Source organism: Epinephelus lanceolatus, chromosome 9, assembly GCF_041903045.1.
Source record: "Epinephelus lanceolatus isolate andai-2023 chromosome 9, ASM4190304v1, whole genome shotgun sequence".
Taxonomy (NCBI): domain Eukaryota; kingdom Metazoa; phylum Chordata; class Actinopteri; order Perciformes; family Serranidae; genus Epinephelus; species Epinephelus lanceolatus.
In genome coordinates, this window is record NC_135742.1 from 34,566,799 (window position 1) to 34,592,288 (window position 25,490).

General features: G+C 42.2%; 1 protein-coding gene across 1 annotated transcript; it reads right to left on the reverse strand.

Annotated features, from left to right (window-relative positions):
- Positions 1 to 8,325: 8,325 nt before the first annotated feature.
- mxd1 (MAX dimerization protein 1) lies at positions 8,326 to 25,173 on the reverse strand. The gene is made up of 6 exons (XM_033619442.2): positions 24,623 to 25,173; positions 23,873 to 23,972; positions 14,860 to 14,889; positions 10,072 to 10,186; positions 9,476 to 9,632; positions 8,326 to 9,047 (listed from the first exon to the last, which is right to left on the reverse strand). Exons 1-6 carry the CDS (start codon positions 24,687 to 24,689, stop codon positions 8,851 to 8,853), a joined length of 666 nt encoding a protein of 221 aa, XP_033475333.1. The 5' UTR covers positions 24,690 to 25,173; the 3' UTR covers positions 8,326 to 8,850.
- Between the last annotated feature and the right edge of the window lie 317 nt (positions 25,174 to 25,490).

Consider the following 25,490-nt stretch of genomic DNA (forward strand, 5'->3'; position numbering starts at 1 on the left):
CACTTCCAATATTCACTTATTCATTCTTTTTGCTCTGTTTTTGGTCTTCACCATCTAGCACTTTAGCTGCTAAATGCTCCACTGTGTTCACCAGCTAGTTGCTAACTTTGTCTGTCATTAGGTGCTGGGCCGGTTTAACAAGTGCTCTCTGCAGCTGGAAATGAGGTTGATGAGATGATCGAGATTGAACTAAAGCTGTAAAGCTGCAGGCTGTAAAACCAAAACAATGAGCTAAAAGGGGCTTAAACTTCACTGTCAATTGACAGTGTCAATTCTCTGTGCATTCATCACCAACAGAGACTCTCTACATATAGTCAATGAATCCACTGTTAATTTAAAATCATTGATTAGTTTAGCTTTAAGTGTTGATTGGAGGTGTCGATATTTTTTAGCTGTCAATGAGGGGACATCATTGAGATTGGTGCTATGGTATTACAGTCATATAATAGTGATTTTATAGACATTTTATGATTCATTGGAGGCCTTTTGTGAGATCTAATATAAAACCAGAGGATTGAAAATCGGATAAATTGTCATTTAGACCTGTGAAAATGGTCATGCGATTATCCAGAGCCATGGACACAGTGATAACGGATAGCTTTCAGACATTTTGACTTGTCATAGCAGAAAAAACACAAGTATAAGTAATAATATTACAGTTTTTCTAAATTGCTGTAGCTAGTTTTTTGAAACACTTAAGAAGTGTCTGAAAGATTTAGGTGCATTTGTCAAAACAGCTTATATGGTGCAGCACTATACCATAGATCACCTGCAGAAGGTAATTTCTCACCTGAAACATTTAATAAGCCAGTGCCCTCAAAATGAAAAGTTCCTTTGGCATTGTGTAAAGAGTGGTGGTAAAAATGTTGAGATGTTTTGTCAGTATGGCACTGGACCCTGGAAATAGTCCTCATATCTATATTTCAGTCTTGTTTTTGTTTTCATTGACACTTAATGTTTCCTCTTTGTACATAAACTAGGTTATATTACAGTAACTGAATGCTGTCGCGGACCAGATGAATACTATTCAGATTCTGATTTCAACAGTACAGAGTTTTACATTACACATTTCATTCACATTTCCATGGAAACTGTTCCCGTATTTTTATTTACGTAAGATAATCCTTTGCCCTCATCACCTTTCAAGAAAATTACAACCATTTATCAGTTGTCTGGCAACTAATAAAAAATCTACAGCGATCACTTGTGATTCTCAATTGAACTTTGAGCCACATGTCAATAATCTCATTAAGTCCTGCCAGTGCAGAATGCTACAGCTCATGTGTTTAATGGGACAAATTATAGGCCACATATCACATCACATATCAATTCTCACCTCCCTCCATTGGCCGCCAGTTAACTTCCGAATTGATTTTAAGATTCTTTTAATAACCTTCAAGGCTCAACGTGGTTTAACCTCCAGATGTACAGCTGAGCTTCTGACTACTAATGCTCTAAGTCGTGACCTGAGATCCTCACACCTGCCCTCACTGGTCGTCCCTAGGTCAAGGCTGAAAAGGAAAGGTGACCTGGCTTTTGCCATCGAGGCCCCTTGGCTCTGGTATTCTCTGCCTGAGGAGATTAGGCTTGCTAATGCATTAACAGTTTTTAAACCAGTGCTTAAAACATAGATGGGAAAGCTTTCCCTCTTGATGCCTGATTTGTACCTTAATGATTTGTAACTTTTGTGTTTTATTTCTTTTTGTTCTTTTTTTGCCTCTGTACAGAGTATTTTTCTTAGTTCTTAACACTTTTTTAATTTCTGTAATCTTATTGTTGTCTTATTTTCATGACCTTTGTGATGAACTTTGTGACGCACTTTATAACCAATTACTATTATCACTACTTAAAAATAACAGTCTGACACCACAGTAAAGAGAAAACTTTCAATTGTTGCAAACATTTAAAAAAAATCAATATAGAACAGAAAAATGTTATGATAAAAATATGAAGATAATACCATTAAAGAATATTATTCATATATCGAATTAAAATTAAACAGCTGTGCAGTTTTCAGAAGTGGCAGCTTGCAGAGAGTTAGAAAATTGTCTTGGGAATGTGCAGAGATTTTAGTGATTCTGTTGTGGTCAATAGCTCTTTAAGTATGTTTGGCTACACTTGGCAGAATGTGTGATTGGTTGATGTAAGATGTGAGAAACTCCCCATTGTTAGTGAAGCTCAAGTTTCAGCTGACAGACAATTTACCATTTTAGCAGACATTACCAAAAAATAAATAAATAATTTTTAAAAAATCCACATTTCAGATAGCTTTTGACAGCTGAATAGACCATTGTGCATGTGATTAGTTACACAATGAAGAATTCACACATGTTGAAGAGTGCAACTTCAACATGAAATTCAAAGTGTCCAGTGGTTTGAAGGTTTGAACATGTTATTTTGAGAATATTCATTGTTATTTGAGAATCATGTCAAAGCAGCTGAGATAAACTGTAATGATGGCTCAACTCCATTAAATGTCCCAGTGAGCCATACCAGCAAGTGAGCATGCATGACACCAGAACCCTGGTACGACTGGCTTACCCGAAAAGAATGACATCATCATTTATGTTTCTGATTCCACCTGTGCTTCTCCTGTTATGACACGTCAAATTAAACACTAAAAAACGATCAAGTATTTAAAAAAGGACACCTGGTGTATTTGTTCAATACATGTTGACAATCAAATAGCAAGCAGTCATGAGTGTGGGCAGAGTCAGTGGGTGGAGGCTGTCATTATGGGCTGTGTATTGGTGAATCACTATGGACTCCATTGTTTCCAAGGCCAAGTCATTTACCGTTTGATTGTGATGCTTTAGCGTGTGTCATGCGGGTGTGCTCCATGCATTAGGTGTCTAAATGCACGTCTGTGTGTGTGTGACTGGTCACGGCACTCCTGGGAGGCTGGGGTCAAAGTAAGCTGGGTGTGCAGGTCCCGGATAAACTGTTGGATTTGACTAATCTGACAAGCGAGGACGTGGCGAGGTGGGTCACCATAGGCCTGTGACCCTGACACAAACAAACACACTTATGTACAAAACTCTGTCAATAACATTTCTATACACACACACACACACACACACCAGCAGGTAGGTTATGTCAATACACTCAGCTGGAGTGTGTTGTGCTTGGCTCGGGCTAAGCTGCATTGCGGTGTCTGTCTCGTGTTTCATGTGCAGATTAAACGTAAGGTGTGTCTTTTGGTGGACAGCTTTTAAGTGGTTTACAGTAGGATGGAAGGATTTACTGTCCAACACTGAGACATACAGATAGATAGATAGATAGATAGATAGATAGATAGATAGATAGATAGATAGATGGTATTAACTCCTCTGACAGATGAGTCACAGTGGCCTTGAAGGAAAGCAGGAAAGGACATCAGATCATCACAACATTGGAAATCGTCTCAGCATGTCCACAGTGTGCTCACTACTATAGTCGACAGACTGTCTTGTCCCAGCCATTGTGCTGAGTCTGTCTCAAACCTTTCTTTGACAGCCCTGACCCTGCTGTACCTCCCCCACCGCACACTGTGACCTCAAAACTGTTCTATCTACAGGAATACAGCGAGGACACACAGCTCTGCTTTTAACAATGGTTAATACAGGGCCACTATCTCTCTGTTGATATCTTTCGACTGCTAAGAGGTCTACTTGTGTAGCCTTAAAAATGAAGCAACTCATCACGGGCTGTTATTTAAGCGTGTGAGTCAACTAAAAGTGAAAATAAATTATTTCAGTAATTTTTTTTAAGGCCTGGACCCTGTTGCACCAGCTGATTGGAAGTTCAAACTTAACCTACTTATTAAAACTTTAAAGGGACAGTTCACCTAAAAATCAAAAATACATATTTTTCATCTTGCTTATAGTGCTATTGGTTAATCTAGATTGTTTTGGTGTGAGCTGTCAAATGTTGGAGACATCAGCCATAGAGATGACTGACTTCTCTCTAGTATAATGGAACTAGATGGCTCTCGGCTTGTGGTGCTCAAAGGGCCAAAAATACATTTGAACAACTCAACAGCAATGTCTCTTTCCAGAGATCATGACCTGATTACTCAAGATAATCCACAGACCTTGCTGTGAGCAGTTTTAAGAGGGAACTATTTTCTTTCCACCGAACTACACCCGTCAACCATATCACTGCGCAGAAGGAAGCGTGCACCCACTGCTAACTCACCTAGCACCACTGCGCTAACTAACATTATACAGCTCAGCTGGGGAGGATGCCATTAATATTATTGGCTAGGTTAGCATGTTCAGATGAAAGCATTACTTGTTAAGTTGAGTAGAGTCCCCCCCACCCAAAAAAACCAACGTAATATTTTGGAAGTTACGCTACACTTTCTGACTTTTTATCAGATGATGCAACAGATGTTTCCTAATCAAGCTATATGTTACTAAAGTGCTCACTGGAATAGCTGAGACATTTCTTACGGTTTACCTCTTGTGCAATGAGATTTTGTTTGAAAATAGTGTTATTACAAAGAACTGAGGAAGGATTTCGCTGCAAATAGCTGACGCAACCCCATCCAGAATAGGTGATAGTGTCCAGTAAGTCACACAATTCCTTACATATACTGTGTGACCCCTTTGTGGAACCAGACCCCTAGGTGGAGACCCACTGCTATAGACCAGAGTAGTGCTGATCAGTGTGACATTGAATATGAGAAAAAATAATACTGTGTTTATCAAATCAAAGTTGGGAACCCTGCCTGGCTTATTTATCAAGACCATTAATGATGTATTTGTTTATGTCACAATGAAACAATAGATTACAAATGTCAGTCTGGTGCATTTGGGTGTAGATGCAAATGGAGAGGACCTTTATCCAGACTGAACTGGGAACATGTGACTATCTCTATGTTACCTGTTGGTGCTCAGTCCTAAAGCAACACCTACAATATATCAAAATGGCATTGGAGCTAACAAAGAGCTACAGGGCTCCCCATGATGGAAAAAAAAGCCTTTTCCCATGGCTCTCCTCCCCCGCAGCAGCCAGACAGCTCCAGAAGGGCTGCGGGATGCTTTTCAAGATGCTCATCCCCCATCCTTCTCCTCCTTCTCTGGCTATGTGTGTGTTGGTTATTGAGCAGCAGTCAGATGGCTGTGATAATACAAACCTGGGATTTGGCCAGCAGATTACTCTGAAACACACTGGATGGCTGGCGAGGATCAAGCCCCCATGGAGGCTTTCTTTCATCTGCTGTGCAAAAAACCTCCTTATTACTGTCTGTTCAACCTCTCCATGAAGCTTATTCATTGTGTAAGAAACTGGTGGGTTGGGTTCCTCAGTTAAAGCCTTCATTTGCTTTTGAAATATAATTACCATGCAGGCTTGAGCCATGAATAAAGACAGTGACAAGGTGATAGGTAGGTAAACAAGGGTTTCAAATGTTTTATTCCTTTTAATATCAATGGCAAATACAAATTGCTGCTCCACATTTCATTTCCAAAGGGTTTTGTTTCCCCACATTTGAAGTGATTTATTTAGAAGACAGTGACCAAATTATCCAATTCTTAAAAAGTAAGTGCACAAAACGCCCTCCTTTGAGTTACTGTTCAATAGACATTTGACCTTTCTGAGGAGAAAGGCAGGCAGGCGACGACGATGTTCATGGAGCTATGACGTGGTGTGTGCATGTGTGTGTGTGTGTGTGTGTGTTGTGTGAAATGCATGAAAGCACCACGCCTGAGACGGTCACAATGGAAAGGAATGGCCCTTGTGATACATGTGGATATATCATATACACTCATATACTTCTGTTAGGTTGTTGTCTGTTTTAAGGCATTATCAGCCGCTTTGTATGCAGGGACAAAATGTGCAAAAAAAATCAAATATACACATAAACATGAAGTTTCCCCTGACGCTGAAACCTGTAGCTTAAACAACTGGTCTGACTGTAGTCTTGTTCTTTGAGAGATTCCACACCTGCTTCTTAAGGCAGATGCTGAGAGCACCAGGGTCTTTTTTTAGAGGGGAGGGAGGGTGGAGGTGAGGAGCGGTAGCTGCATGTGATCGTTGACGCATACGCTGCCCCACCACACACACCTGCCTCGCCTGCACCATGGATGCCAACGCAGCATGTGGAGGAGGGAGTCACACTCACACATACAGGAAACACACACACACACACAAGTAGATTGGCAGAAGACAGAAAAACAGGCCATGGATGGAAAAAAGGAGGAAACAGGAAACTCCCATAAACAGACATTAATGCTTAGATTAATACATGAAGTCTTTGTCAAGTGGACTTTTTTTGCATTTTACTAGTAACAGAAAACCAGAACAGCAACAGCCTTACAATTCTTTTTAAACCACCCACCCTCTACCCCCCCGAAAATTTCTCTCTGAAGACAGTGACGAAATAAACACACACACGCTCACATACTGTATACACGTGCACACACCGACAGATGGCGTTTCAGTGAACACAACTGCCCACTCACACCTAGTTCTCATTACATTTCCCCTTTAGTCCCCCTTTTAAACGTTTCTACACAGTTCCTCTCCGTTTGAAAAGGTTTTAATTTGACAAAAAAAGAAGCAGCATTCCACACTCAAACACTAAACAATCCTATTATCTATATTTTTCTGGTTCATCTTCATGCTTTAACTGAGATTTGCAAGTGCTGGATGCAGGAGCAGGGAGATTCCTCTGGCGCTGTGCTGCTACCCTGCACAGTTGAGGACCATCTACATTCAAAAAAATAAATAAATAAATAAAAAGAAAAGCTGTGATCCTCTCCCTACCCCGTGGTGATTTTGAACCAAACAAAGCGCTGAATTCTCACAAGGCGGAGCAGCCATTTTGTTTGAGGCACGGAGATGGGCGAACAGGCAACACAGTTTTGCCAGAGGAAACACCACCAACCCTCGACCTGGCCGCTAGCTCCTCTCACTTTTGTACTTTTTAATTTTTTATCAATTATTCAGATTTTTTTGTCCTTTTATTCCCCTGTCAAGGGGCAAGATAGCTTTGAAACAGCTAATAATTATAATTATTATGATTGATCACAAAGAAAACATTGAATTTTTTCTAGGAGCACCGTGCCGAATTCTGAACAGACACAAAAGCCTTGAGGCACAAGAGACATTTCTAAATACTCTATGGATTGACTAGGCTGTGCAAACAAACTACACATAGGAAACTCTCAATAAACCCCACAAGAAGAACAGAGGCTATGACTAATTAAATATATTTCTATATATTCATCTATATATTTAGTATATCTAATAAATACATTTGTTGATAGACATAGAGATCTTTCTGTAAACTATTTACATTAAAAGGTGTTTTCAGAAACAATAAATAGCTATGAAGGCAAGGCAAAGGAGAGAAAATCTGTGGTTTTAACATTTTAGCGCTTTCATATGCAAACCAAGAGAAACATTCAGGCATCTCTCAGCACGTTCCCACTGAATTGTCAAAGCCAGTCCTTCTGTTTTAGGGTGACGCGGCTCATCTCAAACTGAACTCTCCCTCCATAAATAATTGGCAGTAACATCCACTCCACACAAAAAATAATGCTCTCAATCTTACCTGCCTGTCCTCTCTACATAATGGAATGTGCTCCAGTCTCTCGACTGCTCTCAGTAGATAGGCTTTCCCCTTCCTATTAATACCTGGTGAGCGGGGCAGTGAAGAAGCAGTGTACAAAAAAATGTACCAGCACCTGCCAAGATATACCAGCATTCGGCCTGGTGGCTGGTGTTAAAAGTTTCCAAACCTGCTAATGACCCCTGTCGTCTCCAGGCTCAGACGTGACATACACACATTATGATAAAAGGATGCTGTAAAAACGCCACAGTCATCAGAGAGAGGCAGAAAAACATCAAACCCAACCCAAAAACCCTTCCATATCCCCCGGCCCCTTCACAATCTCATGCTGCACAATTTTTTTTGTCCTTTTTTTGTGTAACTTTTCCTCTTAATGGCAGGTGTGGACAGAAAATTACAGGGTAGTAACGAGCCTGCCAATGCCTGGGTACTAAGGGACGTATTGCTGTCGGCCCGACTGTTTAACACCACACACAGTCTACTTTAGTGTCCCCAAATTCTGCAGACCACTGGCATGTTTTTCAAACACTTACTTCATCTTGTAACATTACTGCACCTGCTGTAGTGGAGGGGGAGGGGGGGCTGTACGTTTTTAAGAGACAGCATTTGAAAAAGATGAAACAGTTTTGTTTACAAAAGCAACTGTAAGTGCAAAATACCATGCACAGTTGTTTGACTGGTGAGCAGGGCAGAAAAAAAGCCCCACATCATGTCAGTGTCACACCTTTAGGAGGACTCTGTCTCAATGGACAACTAGGAGCAATGGAGGGGGGTGTGTGTGTGTGTGTGTATGTATGCACGTGTATGTGTGTGTGTGTCTAAGTATGTGTGAAGTAAGGGTGAAATCTCATAAGTGCTTCCCATGGCTCTTGAGGCATAGAAAAAGAGGCAGTGGGATATTGTGTGGTAACATTCTCTGGCTGCAAGTTGTGTTTGGGATGAATGGACGGAGAGACGGAGGGGGTGGAGTGTCTTTAAAATCCCACTCATTTGATTGGTGCAGAGCAGAGTGGGTGACACCCTAAAGACTGACCGCTGATGATGGGCTGGATGTGAGCGGGTGTCTCAGAGGTGTTGCAGTCTGGATGGAAGTCGTCGTGGGGACAGGAAGTCCGCAGAGGCCTGGCTGGAGGAGAGGCCTCAGACTTGGTCAGTCCTGGTAGGGAGGGAGGGAGGGAGGAAGGTAAAGGGAAAGGGGTGAGGTCTGAATGGGATTAGGGAGTGGTGAGACAATCTTGGGACAGGATTGGCTGAGGGGAGGAGGTGGGAGTTGGGAAAGTGACCAGTGCTGTCTATAGGCTGCAGCCCAGCTGCTTGACCATCTCCTGAGTGTCCTGCAGGCGCAGCACGCTGGCGCTGGAGTAGCCCTCGTCGCTGCAGCTGCTGCGCAGGCTGCCTCGCTCGTCCCCTGAGTCGCTCACACTGCTGGTGCTCCACTCCAGGTCACCCAGCAGGTAGTCTGTCCCCTCCACATCCACATCCAGGTCCTCTGTTGGAGCACAAAGACAACATTGTTATAGGGTTGAATAATAAATCAATTTTATCATTTATCTATTCAAGTTTTTCTCAAGGTTGTTTAAAAGCTGATGTTAGCACTTAAATCTTTCCTGAGTGGTGATGTACAATCTCTGGCACCTGTGCTGGTAAACCGCAGACAGTAGGCAGCTGCTGCTGTTTATGTATATATTTGATCTGTATGTATGTGTTTATGACACTGCAGGCTACTACTTGCACCTACAGCAAATCTCTGTTACAAAGACCCTGGGTTTTACTTTATGCTGTATACTTAATATCAGCTTCTCACCACAATATGATATCATGCTGTATCAGTCTTTATATCATTTACGAAAGAGTTAATTCTGGTCTTGCTTTCACCCGTTCCTTCAACTATTTGATGGGTGTATTATGTATGTGTACCTTGGTCAGAGTCAGACTTGTCGGACACAGTGGAGCCGGTGCTGTCCATGCGGATCCTCTCCACCCCCAGCTGCTCCAGACGCCTCCTCAGGTGTCTCTGCTCCCGCTGTAGCTGCTCCACAGTGTGCTGAGCTCTCCTATCGCTCTCCTCCAACCGCTGCAGGGTGGGAAGAGAAGAAACACAAAACTTTAGGAGAAGTTCTCAAAAATGTTGCTCTTGCTCTGTTGCTTAATGGAAACAGCTTTATGTGTGGTCAGAAAATGTATAGCTGGTATTTGGAAATGAATGGCTGTATCCCTCTTGACAAGATCACAGGTAGTCTTAGAAAAGGATGTTACACCTTTCTCAGAATTTGGCAGCCTTATCTAAAATATATAGGAGCATCTCTGACACCAACATAAGGATATGATCACTTAGTACGAAGGCCTCTTTAAAAAAAACAACAACTGTCTTTTAAACTGTTGCTCTGTGTGTGCGTTCCCTAGGTGGCTTTGCGGTCACTAAAATACACAATGCCAACACACTTATCACAGCGTTCAACAAATAGTGCTCTTCGCACTGATTAGGTGAGAACCAAACACACACATAAACGCACCTTGATATGATCTTTGGCCTTCATCAGCAGGCTGAGGGTGGTGTGCCTGTTCGCATCTGGTCCTAAGGGAACGAGGGATTTCAAGCGCTCTAGACACAGCCGTAGATGTGCCCGTCTGAAGACAAAAACAGAAGCAGAGAAGAAGAAACAGTCAGACATAATGAGCTTTTTTCACTTCAGGAAAACACAAAACATGCATGTGATTTGTTAAGTATGAAATTTCATTTTTGGCCCAGGAAACAATAGTTTGACCAAAAAAAAAAAACCCTCAAGGTCCATTTCCTAACTTTTTTTACTGGAGATTTTAAACTCACCTCATGGTCTTCATTGCTGGAAAGACTTTGCTCAATTGTATCTGGTGACCAAAGTACGGAGCTTAAGTCACACAACTGAGCCGTCTCATTATGACTCCATCTGCTCATGCAGACAATGAGATGTGGTTGAAAGCTCCAGAAAAAACAACAACTAGTAGATAGATCTTGAATTTTTTTTTGGTCAAATGTGATTTGTAACTTAGCCTTATTTATCTAGAGATGAAAATCATTTGAATGAAACTGGTCACAATAACATATGAAATAAATGCCTTTGTCAGTGTCTTACTTTGAGGAATACATACATGTTTCTTAGTCATGTTAGTTGTGCTTAAAACTACAGAGAACTACGGCCATACACCGCCTTAACCTTTGAGTGACATAATTTTCTTTGCACACTGCCACATTGTTTCATTAAGCAGGCGTTAAGTGTTTAACAAGTAAGGGAAGCGGTCTTGTGGCTTATCAGGGAAAAACATTACTTTGTGCATCAAGGATGTAGCAGCACAAGCAACAAGGACGCAGCTGCAGACTGCTGGCGTTGGTTGAGAAAGTTATTGTCACAGAAATGTACAAGAACCTACAATGAGAAGAAGTTGCTCTCTCTGTGTCTAAAACTATGGTGACGGTTGATTGTGCCCGCATGTGCGTGTGTTATTAAAAACTCTTTGTTTGTGATCCTTCATTTGCAGAAATTCCCACAAGTTAGTGCTTGGCTCTGAGGATGGCAATGTTTGTGTGTCTGTCAGTCCACCAGTCTGGTCCAGACTGAAATGTCTCAACAGCTACTGAATGGACTGCTGTAAAACTTTGAGTTTGTGGTACTTGTATTTTGAGTTTAGTATTAACTAGTAAATGTTAGCGTGCTAATGCTCAAAACTTAGTTGGCTGCATGCATGTGTTACAGTCCCTGTGCTTTTTGATACAAATACTAGAGTTACTCATTCATAACAGGTGGTTGAGTAAAGGTTAGCACATGTAGTTCTATATGAAGTGACGTCTCCTGAGTGTTTCTTCAGCATTGTGACATCACTAAATAATGTTGCTGAATTCCAAAGATCGTCTGGGACATATGTTCAGATCTGAACATACTATTAATGTCACCTGTCCTTTAACACAGTTCACATTTACATTTCTCATCTCCACTCCATTTCCTCCTGCAGCCGCTCAGCCTTGGCAGTTGCTATGGTCTGGTGGGTGTTTGCGACCACTTGACCCCGCTGTTACACAACACACACCTCCAGCTCCAGCCTCGGTGGAGTGTGTACGTGTCTGTATGCCTGTGTGTGCCTGAGCGAGTGGGTGTGTGTACGTCACACTCCTCCTGAGAGCGAGTGTAAAAATGTTTTTTTGGCAGCTGAGGGCCGGCTGGATGAGCTATTCATTTATTGTCTGCTGCAGGTAATCCTGCTGCGAGCGTCACTGCCGGAAAGAGTTTATTCAAAACCGGACACATGGAGAGAGGGTGAGACTGATTTGACTGTGGGCACAGGACACACACACGGATACATTCTCACCCCATGCCCTTTTAAAAACACACACACACATTGCAAGTGAAGCCCACGCATGCACATACAAAGCAGTGTTCATTTGCTGAAACCGAGTGCCTGTTTCTCAGCTGACTCAGTCCAAAGGGCATGCAGATTGTCATTACATAACATGGAATGCAAAATGCCCTGGGCTGTGTTGTTCTGACATAATCAGCAGGGCTGGCTAATATTCGTTTAAGAACACTGACTGAGCAGCAGATACTCATGAAACAGCACAAGTCACATGATGTCTGAGTGAGAGAAAAACACTTGAGGCGTGGCTAGAACGCACAGCACTATTTCAGCAACAGGTTATTCTGGTTCAGTGTGGCTTTAGTGCAGTGTGTCAATAGGTGAGTACGTATAGAGCTATAGGTACTCACCTATTGACACACTGCAATAGGTGAGTACGTATAGAGCTATAGGCCTGTGTGTTATCAGCCTAAGGCCAGAACCTATATGTCTCTGCCCCAATTATGCACTTGTCCTCTTTTTAAGTCCACACGACTGGCAAGTCGAACTGGTTTCATAAAACAGTTGCAACCATGTCGTGCCTTGCAGCAGTCTTGCAAAAACTATACCTCCATCAAACTAAAAACTAAAAGGCCTGTGCGATGCTCTTTGCCTGACCAGCAATAAATCTCCCCACTGTCTTTGGTCTCGCCCTCTGACCCCCAACAGTAACTGCCTGTGACCAGCTGGGATGAACTTGCATGTTAAAAAAAAGGTGTGGTGGTGGTGGCTGGAGTCGTGTTACGTGGACGTAAACATGCGTACACCTACTCACACACTCTTGTTTCTGTGTGGACTGACAGAGGGGAGGGGACTTTGAATGTGTGTGTATGGAGATTTCGCTGAGCCAATATTGCTGGAAGAAGGGGGGATGGGTCTCATTGCACTCCACTGGCTTTGCTAGCAGTGGGTCGACATGAGTAATTTACTATCTGCCCATGATGGCTTTCTATCATCATGCTACTGGTGGGAGAAACTGGCTAAAGGCTATGAATGTTCTCAAGTGTAATACGACAGGCTGTGGCCGTAATTTTGACTTACAGCTGGGCATGAGGTGTCTCCACACACACACGCACACACACACACACACGCTCATGCACACACATGCAGAGGGCTAAATCCCAGGCACAGGCCTCAGTGCCATATATTATTCAGGCTGTCCACTGAGCTGCTGGTTTGGATCAACTAGCACAGGCGGGATGGAAGCACTGAGAGTGACGGAGACCAAAAAATAAAATTATTAATAAATAAAAGGCTCATTTCGTGGCCTAAAATCGCTGCCTGCAAAACTGCTGAAAAATAACAGCAATTTGATTTTTAGGGGGGATTCATGACAACCTTACAGCCTGGTGTTACAACTGGGGAAATTATTTTTGCCAAAATGTATTATAATAAAAGTATTAATTTAGTGTTTCATAGCAGGACTCACAGTCTACGGTCATGTTAGCAGCTCTGAGAGGAGGTAATAATTTGCCACTGAAGTGCTTTGGCATGCTCAAGATGTCGAAGCTAACATGGTGACATTAAGCAAGTATAAAGTTTACCATATTCACCTCCTTAGGTGAGCTTTTAAGCATGCTAACATTTGTTAATTAGCAATAAACAAAGTGCAGCTGAGACTGTGGGAATGTAAAGGAATGTCCCCCAAGTATTGGGCAAATTAAAATAATGATAGTGCTAGAGGAAAAGTCAAGGGATCATCGAAGTGAAAACAATCTGTCCTCCCGTGACAATGAATGTGTGTGTAAAAATGTCATGGCAATTCATCCAGTAGTTGTCAAGACATCTCACTCATTACTGTCTTTTTCATTAAATACCTGATTGGAAAAGTTATACCAGACTGATGGACTCACACAGTCCAAAACAGAGAAGCACACATTTACCAGCTCTACAAAGTTTTGTGGAGACAGTCCAGTTGTAGGTTGTTGAAACATGGCCAGCTGCTCGAAGGCACACAGAGACACACTGAGTCACCTGATACAACCACAATATCTAATTTGTCTTGCCAGTTTCAGAAGGGGTGAAAACCACAGGTTTTATAAAGATTAAGATCTGTATGATGATATGAGCTGCAGTTTTAGAGACTGGGTGCATGTAAAACCTGAAAAATTCAAACACTGTAAATGTATTGTTTAGAGTATGCCTGATTAATATCAAATCTGTTATTCAGCACTCACATTTTTAATGTTCGAGAAGCTCTCTACATTTGTCTCATTTAATTGCACAACATCATTTAGTTATGGAAGATACTTTTACCCAAAATTAAAAAAGGGAACACAGAATATTAAAACAGTGGGATGCTAGTGGGATAATCAGGCCACATTTAAAAATGAAAACGCTGAATGGAAAATACTTTATTGTTATTGTAAAATGCCAAATTGAAAATGGAAAGCAAAATTCAAAATCCTGGAATCAATTCCTGAAAATGATAAACAACAACAAGCCTAACTGAAAATAGAAAATGGCAAATGCAAAAGGGAGGGAGGAAAGCAAAAAAGATAAGTTTATGTCTCAATAATTCATGTTCTATTTCAAATTTTCTTATTTTCCTTTTCAATAAGACATTGTCATTTAAGCTTTAGAATTCGAGCATTTAATTTAAGCATTCCATTTCAGTGAAAACTGCAATTTTTGAAATTCCCATTTGTCATTTCAATATCCAACTGACATTTTTTCAGTTTTCTGTTTCTCTTTAACATTAATTTCTGGCCTGTTCCTGAGTACTAAAATAAGAGTTATATATTTTTAATTTTCTCTTTTAATTTTAATACTGCATAAAAATCATCATCCATACTCAACAGTGATTCTTAATAGATGCAAAAGTGCCCTCCATCTGCAACCTATAATTTACAGGCACTTTCCATGGTGACAGAGGAATGGCAACAATTCACACACACACACACACACACACACACAGATGAGACATTTTTACATACCTGTTCTTTTCCATTTCATTATGTGAAGACCTGTGGAGATAAAACACATATCAGAAACCACACATAATAACAGGGCCACTGCTTAAACAGGGTAAGGTTTCCTCTCTGTGTGCCATCAATACAGTCCGAGGCCTTACTGCAGGCGAGTGAGAGAGAGAGAGAAAAGGCTGTGTGGGAGTTTATGAGCAGTCAGAACGGCTGACAAAATGAGATTCTCGGAAAAATGGAAGAACGGGCTGGATATTCCAACGCCCGAGGCTTGTTCTACGGAGGATACTTGTGCTTTTTTAAGATACGTGATGAAGAGGCCGGGGGTAAACATAGTAACAGTAGCTAGAAACAGAAGCCAGGGACTATGCCCCTTCATATTGCCTGATTATCCACCGTGCAAGTAGTAATGAAAGGTGGGGGTGGGGTAAGACACAGTGCTGAAGGTAAACGGAGAGATGGAGGTGTGCTAGTGGCTAGCATGACTCCTGCATTGCAGTGTTAAGGCAGCACACACACACAGGGAAAGACGTGGGGACACACAAACAGACGGAGAGGATGCAGAAACGAGGTTATGTGTAGTTTTTGCGAATGAATGGGCTGGACTGACCTGACCTGTGCGAAAGGGGGTCAGCGGGTGGTGGTTGTGGGGTGAGGGGTGGGGGCAGAGGGTTAATATCGCCTCAGCATTTGCTGAACTCTCATCTACTGTACCTCCACCTGACCTCCTGATCCCCCCACCCCAGGTCCCAAAATAGCCTCTGCACCTTAAGCTCTGCTGGACTTGACACTGTCGCCACGCCATGGCCAAGATCCTCAGAGGACTCTCACTCGCTCAAACAAACCTTGATTCACCTCCGTGTTTGACAACTTACTGTCAAGACTAAGCTTAGAAATACTTCTCTTTAACGATCCTCAGTTGCAACCTTGCAACAGCTATGGGTGTCATGTCTGTGTGTGTGGTGCGGGGTGTCATCTTGTTTCAGCATTGGGTGCGCTCTATATCACTTGGCCCCCTCCAGCCAGTGTGCATTCCTGTTCAGGGCAGACAGCCGCTGGTGACATAACAGTGCTAGCAGGGAAATGATCCCACTTACTCAGGATAGGTTTCAGGCTCTGGAACACCTCCCACCTCCTGCCCTGGCCCCATAACTCTCTGCCTCTCCACCTAACACACCCATGACACGACAGGGTACAGCTGATATGAAGTAATATTATGTTATGACGATTTCTTCTTTAATGTGATCACTGTGGAATACTGTATGGATTGATCTAATTCTATATCAGCAGCTTACACTGGATCTCTAGTCAATCAAAAAGGCACTGGGATCACATTGACTTGCGCCAGTAAATTTTAAGCATCCAACATTTCATTTCCTGCATTCTGGTACATTGTTATGCACCAATTTGGGCCTTTTCTGCATCAATATATGGTGTAAATGTTTTTAATGTTGTCAAAATAAAACTGCTACTGTTATGTTTTTATTGGGGGAGACACACGAAAAGGTTATAAATATTGAGGGGGACGTTCCCCCTGCATCCCCACAGAAATTCTACACCTATGGTCTAACTAATATACCTTCCTGGCCTATGTATAAAGGTGACTGCTATATGTTGAGATCCAGCTGCCACTTTCATTAGTTCACCTCACAAACGTCCTTTATAACAGATAAAGAATCTCTCTGGTTACCTGTAGCCTACTAAAATAACTTTTGGTCACATGTTGACATTAATAAAAGTTATTATATGTATATTATGTATAGTAATTAATGGCCCTCTTCTATTTATTCAACCAAGAATAAATTAGATAATAAATAAATAAATAATATACTTCAAGTGATACTGGATCTTTAAAAGGATATGCAGTGGGGGGCTTAATTTGGTCTTATTTCAATAGTTTTCATCATTTCTATCACTTCTGATAACATATATCATATCTGGGAACATGGCGACATCTGAATCTGAGGCAGCAAAACACACAAGCAGTCACACGATCAGACAGGTTGTAAAGAAGCCGCCAGTGTAGTCAGATTATCTAACAAATTTAGCTTGAAGGCAAAACTGAAAGTAGCACACCTGAAATGCTGCTTGTAATTCCTCAAAACCACAGGATAAGTGTGTCTATGTACAAATACACAAAGTAGGGTAGGTTAAAGTTGAATCAGGAAATGGATCTGTGAACTGTGATGAATGCTTACAATGGATGTTTGGATATAAATGTAGCAGTTTGCCTTCATTTTTCCCCCACAGAACAAAAATATTTGACTACCCATATTTCTAATATTGTCCTGTCCAACTTCTTTAAGCAATGTCACTGCATTCCCAAATTTTGACAATTCACTTCATGGGTAGTACAGTCCTCACATCCCTTGCGGAGATCGGCGGGGGGAGCAGCTAGCACACCGAATGGCAGACGGCGCCCCAGACTAACGTCCAAGAACACAAAATTGAATCCACAGAGTATCTCCAACATGCTCATCCGTAGTGATCCAAGTGTGCTGCAGCCCCGACATAAAAAGTTGTTTCGAAAAACATCATATGAACTCTGTTTTTAGCCTCACTGTAGCCTGTAGCTCTGACTGCGTTCACGTGTGCGCGCTCAGGGTGATCGGTGATGCAAGAGCACGGTCTCCGAAGAGCAGCAGTCTCGTACTGATGTCCAGATTCTCAAGTGCAGGCATCGCTAATTCCCAGTCTGAGCAGCAAAGACTTTGCTCATCCGTTGGCATTGCTTTGCATTTGAAACAACTACACCACCAGGTTTCTTGTGCTCGACTCCGGTATTCTGCGGCTGGCTGAGGGTTAGGCTCATGAGCTGCGGCGGCTGCTGCTTCGTCCAGTAGCCTATACTTGGGCTCAAACAAATACGGCTCAACAAAGAAATGCTGTTCCTTCTCAATTTCAAAGTCTTCAGACATGTTGGGCTGTCCTTTGCTAAAAGACCGTAGTGCAAATTATCTTTTAGCTCTGTGTTTACTGTTGTCTCCCCCTGCGGTGCATGTGTCACGTGATGTAAACATGGGTGAGCAAAGCTCATGCTTTCGCCGGTCGCGTGCACGCGTGAGCGTGGAGCACAAAGAAGCAGTCAGAGCTACAGGCTATGGTGAGGCTAAAAACAGAGTTCATATGACGTTTTTCGAAAAACAACTTTTTATGTCACGGCTGCAGCACACTTGGATCACTACGGATGAGCAGTATGGAGATACTTTGTGGATTCAATTTTGTGTTCTTGGACGTTAGTCTGGGGCACCGTCTGCCATTAGGTGTGCTAGCCGCTGCCCCCGCTGATCTCCGCAAGGGATGTGAGGACTCTAAAACTTCACCATGGCCTCCATTGGCATATGGGTGAGTAGATAATGGCTGAATTTTCATTTTTGGGTGCACTATCCCTTTAAGTTGTGTCTTCTTCCATTTTTTGTTATTACAAGCTGCTGTTTGTGCTTTGTGTTGTTTTCTCGGATAACAGGTTTTTAAAAATGGTGGTCACTGGTGCTGCATTGACTATGTTCAACCAATTAACGTACACGTCCGTCACTTAGGGTTCCTCTTGTGCTGGGAGAGTACCGACTCTGTTTAGGAGCTAAAAGAGTCCCTTAAAACACCTTTCTAAAATCTATGATCGTTCCTTCTTCTTACTAGGGATGCACCGAAATGAAAATTTGTGGCTGAAGCCGAAGCCGAATATTATTAAACGCTTGGCCGAATACCGAGTACCGAATACCGAATATCATTGTTTAGTTTTTCTAAATTTTTGCAGATGAACACCCTCCAGATTAGTGTTGTCATGGTACCAAAATTGGGACCCACTGTGTGATACCAATGAAAATATCATGGTTCTGAGTAGTATCACGATACCACAGCGAAAATGAGGCAGATGTGCCTTTTGTCATTTATAAAAAGATAAATCACTTTTCTGTAATACATCAATGATATTTCAATGGAACAAATTACTTATTGACTTATTCATACTTCAAAAACAGCATCAATAAGTGATGAACATGGGGGGGATCAAAATAAAATAAATAAATAAATAAAATAAGAATCAACCAGCCACCCTCCTCCCCTGACAAGTCCCTTCATAAGTAACGAACAGTCCCTAAAGTGCGGTGAGGTTTGTGGACTGTGAACGGCTCGTTTCTCCACTGACACATCACATACCTGTGTTCGGCTGGCTCGGCTGTTCAGGCACTTCTGGGCAGTCATGACACCAAGAAGAGGATATTATTGGAACCGACTTCTCCGTCGCCCGGTAAGCTGATGGCCGCCGTATTTGACAGGAATACATTAACGTTACTGTCTGTGTCTGTGACCCCCGTTCAACCCACAACCGATGGGATTCGCCTTTCGTTTCTGCTGCTGGTTGAAATCTGTAGGCTGCTCGCACAGCGTGCTGAATGATTTAAGCCTATTTTGCTTGCTCAAAACTATTTTTAGTTGCAAATGCGAGTGCAGTGAGGGACACATCGCCACAATGCCATTTTATTCCGCCCGTCACGGCACGCCGTTTGATTGTGTTATCAAAACACGCCGCTATTATTCGGCCTTGCTTTTAACTTATTCCACCGAATACCGAATGTGTGTTTTTTTGCAATATTCGGCCGAATATATTCGGTTACCGAATATTCGGTGCATCCCTACTTCTTACAGTGCGGACACAACAAAAAGTTGGGTTCTTGGAACTATGAAAAAGTTCTTCTGGTCCGAAAACACCCAATGTCAAGAAAATGAATGACTATGTTATCAGTTTTATGACTCCATTTTCAGTGTAGACCTTAGATTCAGCCTACGATCTTCCCATTCAGTTCCCTGGACAAAATCTTACTACTTGGCGTCCATGGGATATTATGTCTTTAGGGATCCTTGATGGAGACAGTTTAACAGATTGCATTAGCTCATTGACTTGTGGCAAGATGATTCACCCATGCACGTTTCCTTCAGCTCAGTCTACAACAAGATTCTTTCTTGTAAATCTACCGTTTATCTGCATTTTACCTTCTGAAGCCATGTTGTAGCCTCGCCCATGAGCCTGAACAACAACACGGGATGGTAAGCACGGAAAGACTCTATTTGCCTGCTCAACGAGGACGGCAAGATCATTCTAGGATTTCCATACTGCACTGTAGTTGCACAGTGTTTGTGTTAGTGTGTACAGGGTGGGGGAGGACTCTCCATCTATGTAATGGAGGAGCTGGTGCTCTCCACAGCCTGCCAAGAGTGAGAACAGAGCAGGAAAGACACAGAGGGGTGGAGGAGGTGAGGAGGGACAGAAAACACAAGCGGGAGAGAGCGATGAGGGGGAGGGGGGAGTCACTACTACTGACACACATGCACACATACACGCTAGAAACATGGTGACTCCCCTCCCCCACTGCTCACACTTCCACACCATGAGGAAAAAACAGAAACTGGAGTGCTTGTCCATACTAGGTCTAGTGGCTTCACCATACATACATGGCTGCCTGCCCTACATTTTACCAAGTCTCAGCAGCAACAAAATAACTGATCATGACTGATTAATTAATGATACGCTGTTCTCTGGCAGAAATCCACCCTTCCCCCCCAAGAGGAGAATTCATTCAGTCACAGTGCCGGTCTGACTATTAATGATCAGGAGCCAATATCACCCCAGACCATATCAAATCATCTAGGCTGAGCAGAAACCCTTATTAATAACAAGTCTGCCCTTAAATAGTAATGAGTAATAGATGATTAAATGCTCATCGGGAGCTTCTGTAGCTTAACATAACCTTGTAGTTAAACAAATAAAATTGTAAAAGTAAACGCTGGTAAGCTAAGAGTCTTTATGGCTGGAGGACAAACCTGCAGCAGCTCACAGTCTACTTGACATACAAAGCTAGTCCCACATTTTCTTCACTAGGCATGTCTAAAAATGTTGTGCTACCTAAGCATGTTAAGACATGTTCAGGGCTGGAAGCAGCTGTGTTTATGCAGCACTCTACATACTGCTCCTTTTAGTGCATGGTGGCAAAAGAGGAACACTACAGATTTGTCACTGTCATCGACAATGTCTTCAAGCCCGTCAGACATAATCCTGGCCAACAGGCTAAAGCAAATATTTGAGTAACACCAAGTTCCTTCGAAAGGTTCTGTGTGCAACAATCAGAGCGTTAACATAGCAACAAACCACTACCTGCTATGGAGAGGTATAGTGGAGTAATGGCGTCCTCAGCAGAGAATCAAGTCACGCTATCTGTGTGTGTGCTGTAATCCAAGCTTCTCTTGGTTTGTTGTGGTAAAAAATGTCTTCCTGTTAATCAAGTGCACTACTAAGGTATCTGCAGGTATTTTAGCAGACAACTAGCGCTGAAACGATTAGCCAATTAAACGATTAGTCAATCAACAGCTTCTCCAATGTGAGGATTTGATGCTTTTCTGTATCATGTTCGTGTCTTTAGGTTTTGGACTACTGGTCAGACAAAACAAGACATTTGAAGACATCTTGGATTCTGGGAATTTAATGCAATAGTAACAATTACTTCCTAGGCAGCGCACAAACACTTGCACGGAAATGACGGCTAATCTTTTTCACTTAGGACTAAGCCAAAGGAAATGCCAGACAAATTCTGATGAAGCGGCGGAGGAACTTTTAGCAGGGTAGAAATGTGTTCCCTATGTTCTTAAAAATTGTATAGACTTAACACTTCAAGGGACAGTTCACCCCAGAATCAAAACTTATATTTTACCTCTTACCTGTAGTGCTATTTATTAGTCTAGATTGTTTTGGTGTGAGCTGCCAAGTGTTGGAGATATCCGCTGTAGAGATGTCTGCCTTCTCTCCAATATAATGGAACTAGATAGTTCTTAGCTTGTGGTGCTCAAAGTGCTGAAAGAATACATTTGAACGTCTTAATAGCAATCTCTCCTTCCAGAAATCATAAACCAGTTCCTCAAGATAATCCACAGACTTTGTTGTGAGGTTGTGAGTTTCATGCAGGAACTTTTTGATTTTTACTTAACAGATGTAGATTAGATTTTGAGATGAACCTTCCCTTTAATTTGAAAAACTAACTAATTAATTAACCAGTATGATTGTAGGGAATACTCTGACCTTTTTGTATAGCAGCCTCGTAACTTTAGATCTGCAGATAAAAGGCTACAGCTTGATATAGTACATTGGGTTATGAGCGGTAACGAGCCTATACATAAACATATTTGCATACTGCACATCATGTGCTCTGTACATTGGATACTGAACACGGTGTTTACCCATCCAAAGGACACTTTAGGTGGAGGCATTCTTCATACAAATAAGTTTATACAACAACATCTAAAGGTCTTCCATCACAGAACGTGACAGGACATGATAGTGGTTCAAATGGGGATAAGAGCGCACATGTTCAGGCAGTCTCTCCTCGTATATCTATTGGTGTTGCCCTTTTTTGGACATATAGTGATGGAAGCAGTTGTGCCAAGAATCAAAAATGACAGATTGCGAGAAAAGTTTACATTCTTCCTCACCTCTCCATGCCTGCCAGAGAAAACTGCAAACATGTTTGCAGCTATCAAAGCTGGATATACATTGGATCACACAAGGTAAGGGGCCTATATATAAACCTATTCACATGCTTCACCTCATGTGCTCTGCATTTGTTTCCAGTGGGTGCTTCAAGCTGTTGCACTTGACGTAGATCGGCATATTTGACTGAGCTGATGTACTTGCATGATTCTTGCACATTTTGGGTTGTACCCACATTTTTGAATGCAATTTCTGTACGTGATTTTGGATGAAAGTGTCATCTTAATAGATGTTAATAGATAGTAACGGAAGCTGGATGAGTTTCCCTTCATGGCTAGCATACCTGATGTGAGTTCAGCTCAAGTCTAGAGTCCAGCCAAACAGGTTAACTTGCATCATGTGACCTGCCACTCCTCCCTTCCGTAACTCTGGTACATCATGGCATTTAACGTATATAAATCAATCAATTGCCTCTCTCTACGCACCAGCCTCTGATGAAAAGGAGGCATGCTACGGGTGGGTGGCAGCAATATGCCAGCATTGCATCTACTGGAGAAGCAGGTCCCCCAGTGTTACCATTTATCTGAAAAATCTATTATAATCAGACTTTGTTACATCTCTATATTGACAGGGCAACTTTTTTTTTACCTCAGCCAAGCAAAAAACTATTTGTTTTTGCACTAATTAGCTGTTTTCCCCCCCTTGTGTTTCCATTCACTGCATCTAATGTGCATATGTGCATAAATACAGGTTGATATAAACAAATCTTTCAAGTCATATAGAATATGGTTCTGTCAGTTCTGCCGTACATCATGGAGCTTTTTCATCCTCTCCACGGAAATATCAATACATTTAGGAGCTTTACATTCAAACAAGTATCACAAACAAAATGTCACAAGTGCATGAAATCCAAACTGCAATCTAATCACGGAGCGCACGTCGATATGTGGGGTGTGGATGCAACATAAATCTGTCCCAATATGATTGATCTCTAGAATTCTATGTGTGTGCAGTAGTGTCCATTGACTGGAGCTGACAGGACATGCGCCCTCACTGAAATGTCTTCTGCAGTCACCTTGACTGACCCAGTTTGCCTTACACAGTGGCCATTCGATTTAAGCCAGACTGATGTTTGCTGCTGTCAGTCACACGCTTTGAGGAAGACAAGGGGACGTCAAAACAGGGCCTTAACCCAACAGACTTGCACATACACATGCAGCCCCTGCTTCTAATATCAGAGGACCTTTTCAGTAGCGTCGGGGACAAATTGGCAGTGGTAGTGAGCTGAAGCTCATATTACTCTGGTTTGATATATTGCTAATTGCAGCATCAAAAAAATGAAACAATAAAATGTGGTTGACTGTGCTGATGTATGATGCTTTCACCACAGACGGCAAATGCAGAAGTGTGATTTGTAAAAAACAAAACCCAATCCAGCAAACATGGATTAACCCTGCTGCACTCAGTGGGGACACACTTGAAGAGGGGGAACTGTAAGTGCCTTGTTGCAGAGCTGAATAATGGCATAGGGCGCTGATATGCCTTTACCTGCTACTCGTATTTTTCTTGTTTTTGCTTTTCCTTTTCAAGCTCTCCCTCTCTCGGCTGCTGATGAAGGGTGGCATGGAGGCATACCCATGTTCGGCTTCTGCAAGCAAATAAACAACATAGTGGTCACATGTCCAGATATCTGGCAATGTAAGATACAGCCACATTGAAGAGAAGCCAAACCAAAAATAGAAAGACTGCAAAATCTGCCACATTTGATCTTGAGCCTTATGGTATTTAGTAGCAATGTCTCCTGCTGAGGTGCAGGCATGCAATGGATGGATTTTCTGCAGTGTCTTTATACAGTATTTTCTCCCCTCAGCCTGGACAATGATGTCATCTTGAACTGAAATAAACCCCACTAGCAAACCACAACAGAGGGAAAGGAGGGGCCTCCATGAAAACAATGTCTCCCTGCACATCTGACTGCATCTGCCACATATGCATTCATTCTTTACCAGAGAGGCAGATGCACGTGTGTTTATGCACATTCGCAGAACATCAAAAAATGTATGAATAAAAATATTGATGATTTTGTGTAGGCGATGCATTCTGCTGTATTGTTGTATCCGACAACGTTACTGTATTCAATGCATGCCCCGTTTACTTTATGTAAAAAAAATAAAGGGCAGCAACAAGATTTAAAACAGCCTTTAAATGACAGGTGCATGAATTAGCGTGATTTAGGGGGGAGGGGTGTCATGTATTTTGTCATGAATAAAGCAGACCGTAGAAAACAATACACTTTACCTCGTTCCCTGCGCTCAAGGTACTCGGCTGCTTCGATCAACATCTGCACCATTCCGATCGCCGCCATTTTCAACAATAACACTGTTAATATAACAATCCGATGAGGGAATCCGTGGTTGTACACAACCTGCCCCAGCTCCTACCACTGGTCTCCTGCTAACACTCAGGTGGCGTGTTGTTCTGTCAGCTGTTCTTAAAAAAAAAGCGAGAGGTAAAGCTACAGAGTTTCTCCTGCAGTGTGTCAGACGGGCTGTTTAAAAGTTAAAGGTCCTTAATGCAGCACCAGTCAGTTAAAAAGCCGCACGAGCCTCTTGCTTAGTGATTGTTAAAATGTTTCAGGTAACGTTGAGGGTTTGGTGTTAGCTGGCTGTTCGAGGCTTGACGCTAACACACTTCAAAAGCTAAGGTTGCTTTGCCCTCTTTATTAAGCAAACTGCTGAATGTCGTTGCTTTTCTATGTAGTTCTTCGAGAGAAAAAAAGCAAAAATAAAACGAAGTGTTGCTTGACATTAAAAAAATAGCCGAGTGTTGTTGTTTGGCAAAAAAAAAAACAAGTTGGCTAACGCTAGCGCTCGTGACAAGTTGCCAAATTTACAATGAAGTTGTTGCTTGCTCGGTTGTATATTGTAAAATTCAGCCAATCAAAAAAAAGACGTTGGCTTGCTCAGTTGTCACAGACTTGCCTGGTGTGAAATGGACAAGGAAAAACAAGCTAGTTGTCATAAAGTTCAACCGACGATGTCATCCAACCTTATCGGCTCGGGGCTATGTGGCTGGCTAGTTTTGTGCTGGTTTTTCGCTGATCACGCGTGATACGTCTCGCTGGAAACGCAGATAGCGACTGACATCAACTGAGGAACAGTGAGTG

Coding starts and splice junctions, on each gene's coding strand:
- mxd1 (XM_033619442.2), bottom strand. CDS start 24,689: ATGGCGGCGATCGGAATGGTGCAGATGTTGATCGAAGCAGCCGAGTAC. Junction 14,890..23,872: donor AAGAAAAATACGAGTAGCAG/GTAAAGGCATAT, acceptor TTATCTCCACAG/GTCTTCACATAATGAAATGG. Junction 10,187..14,859: donor AATGAAATGGAAAAGAACAG/GTATGTAAAAAT, acceptor TTTTGTCTTCAG/ACGGGCACATCTACGGCTGT.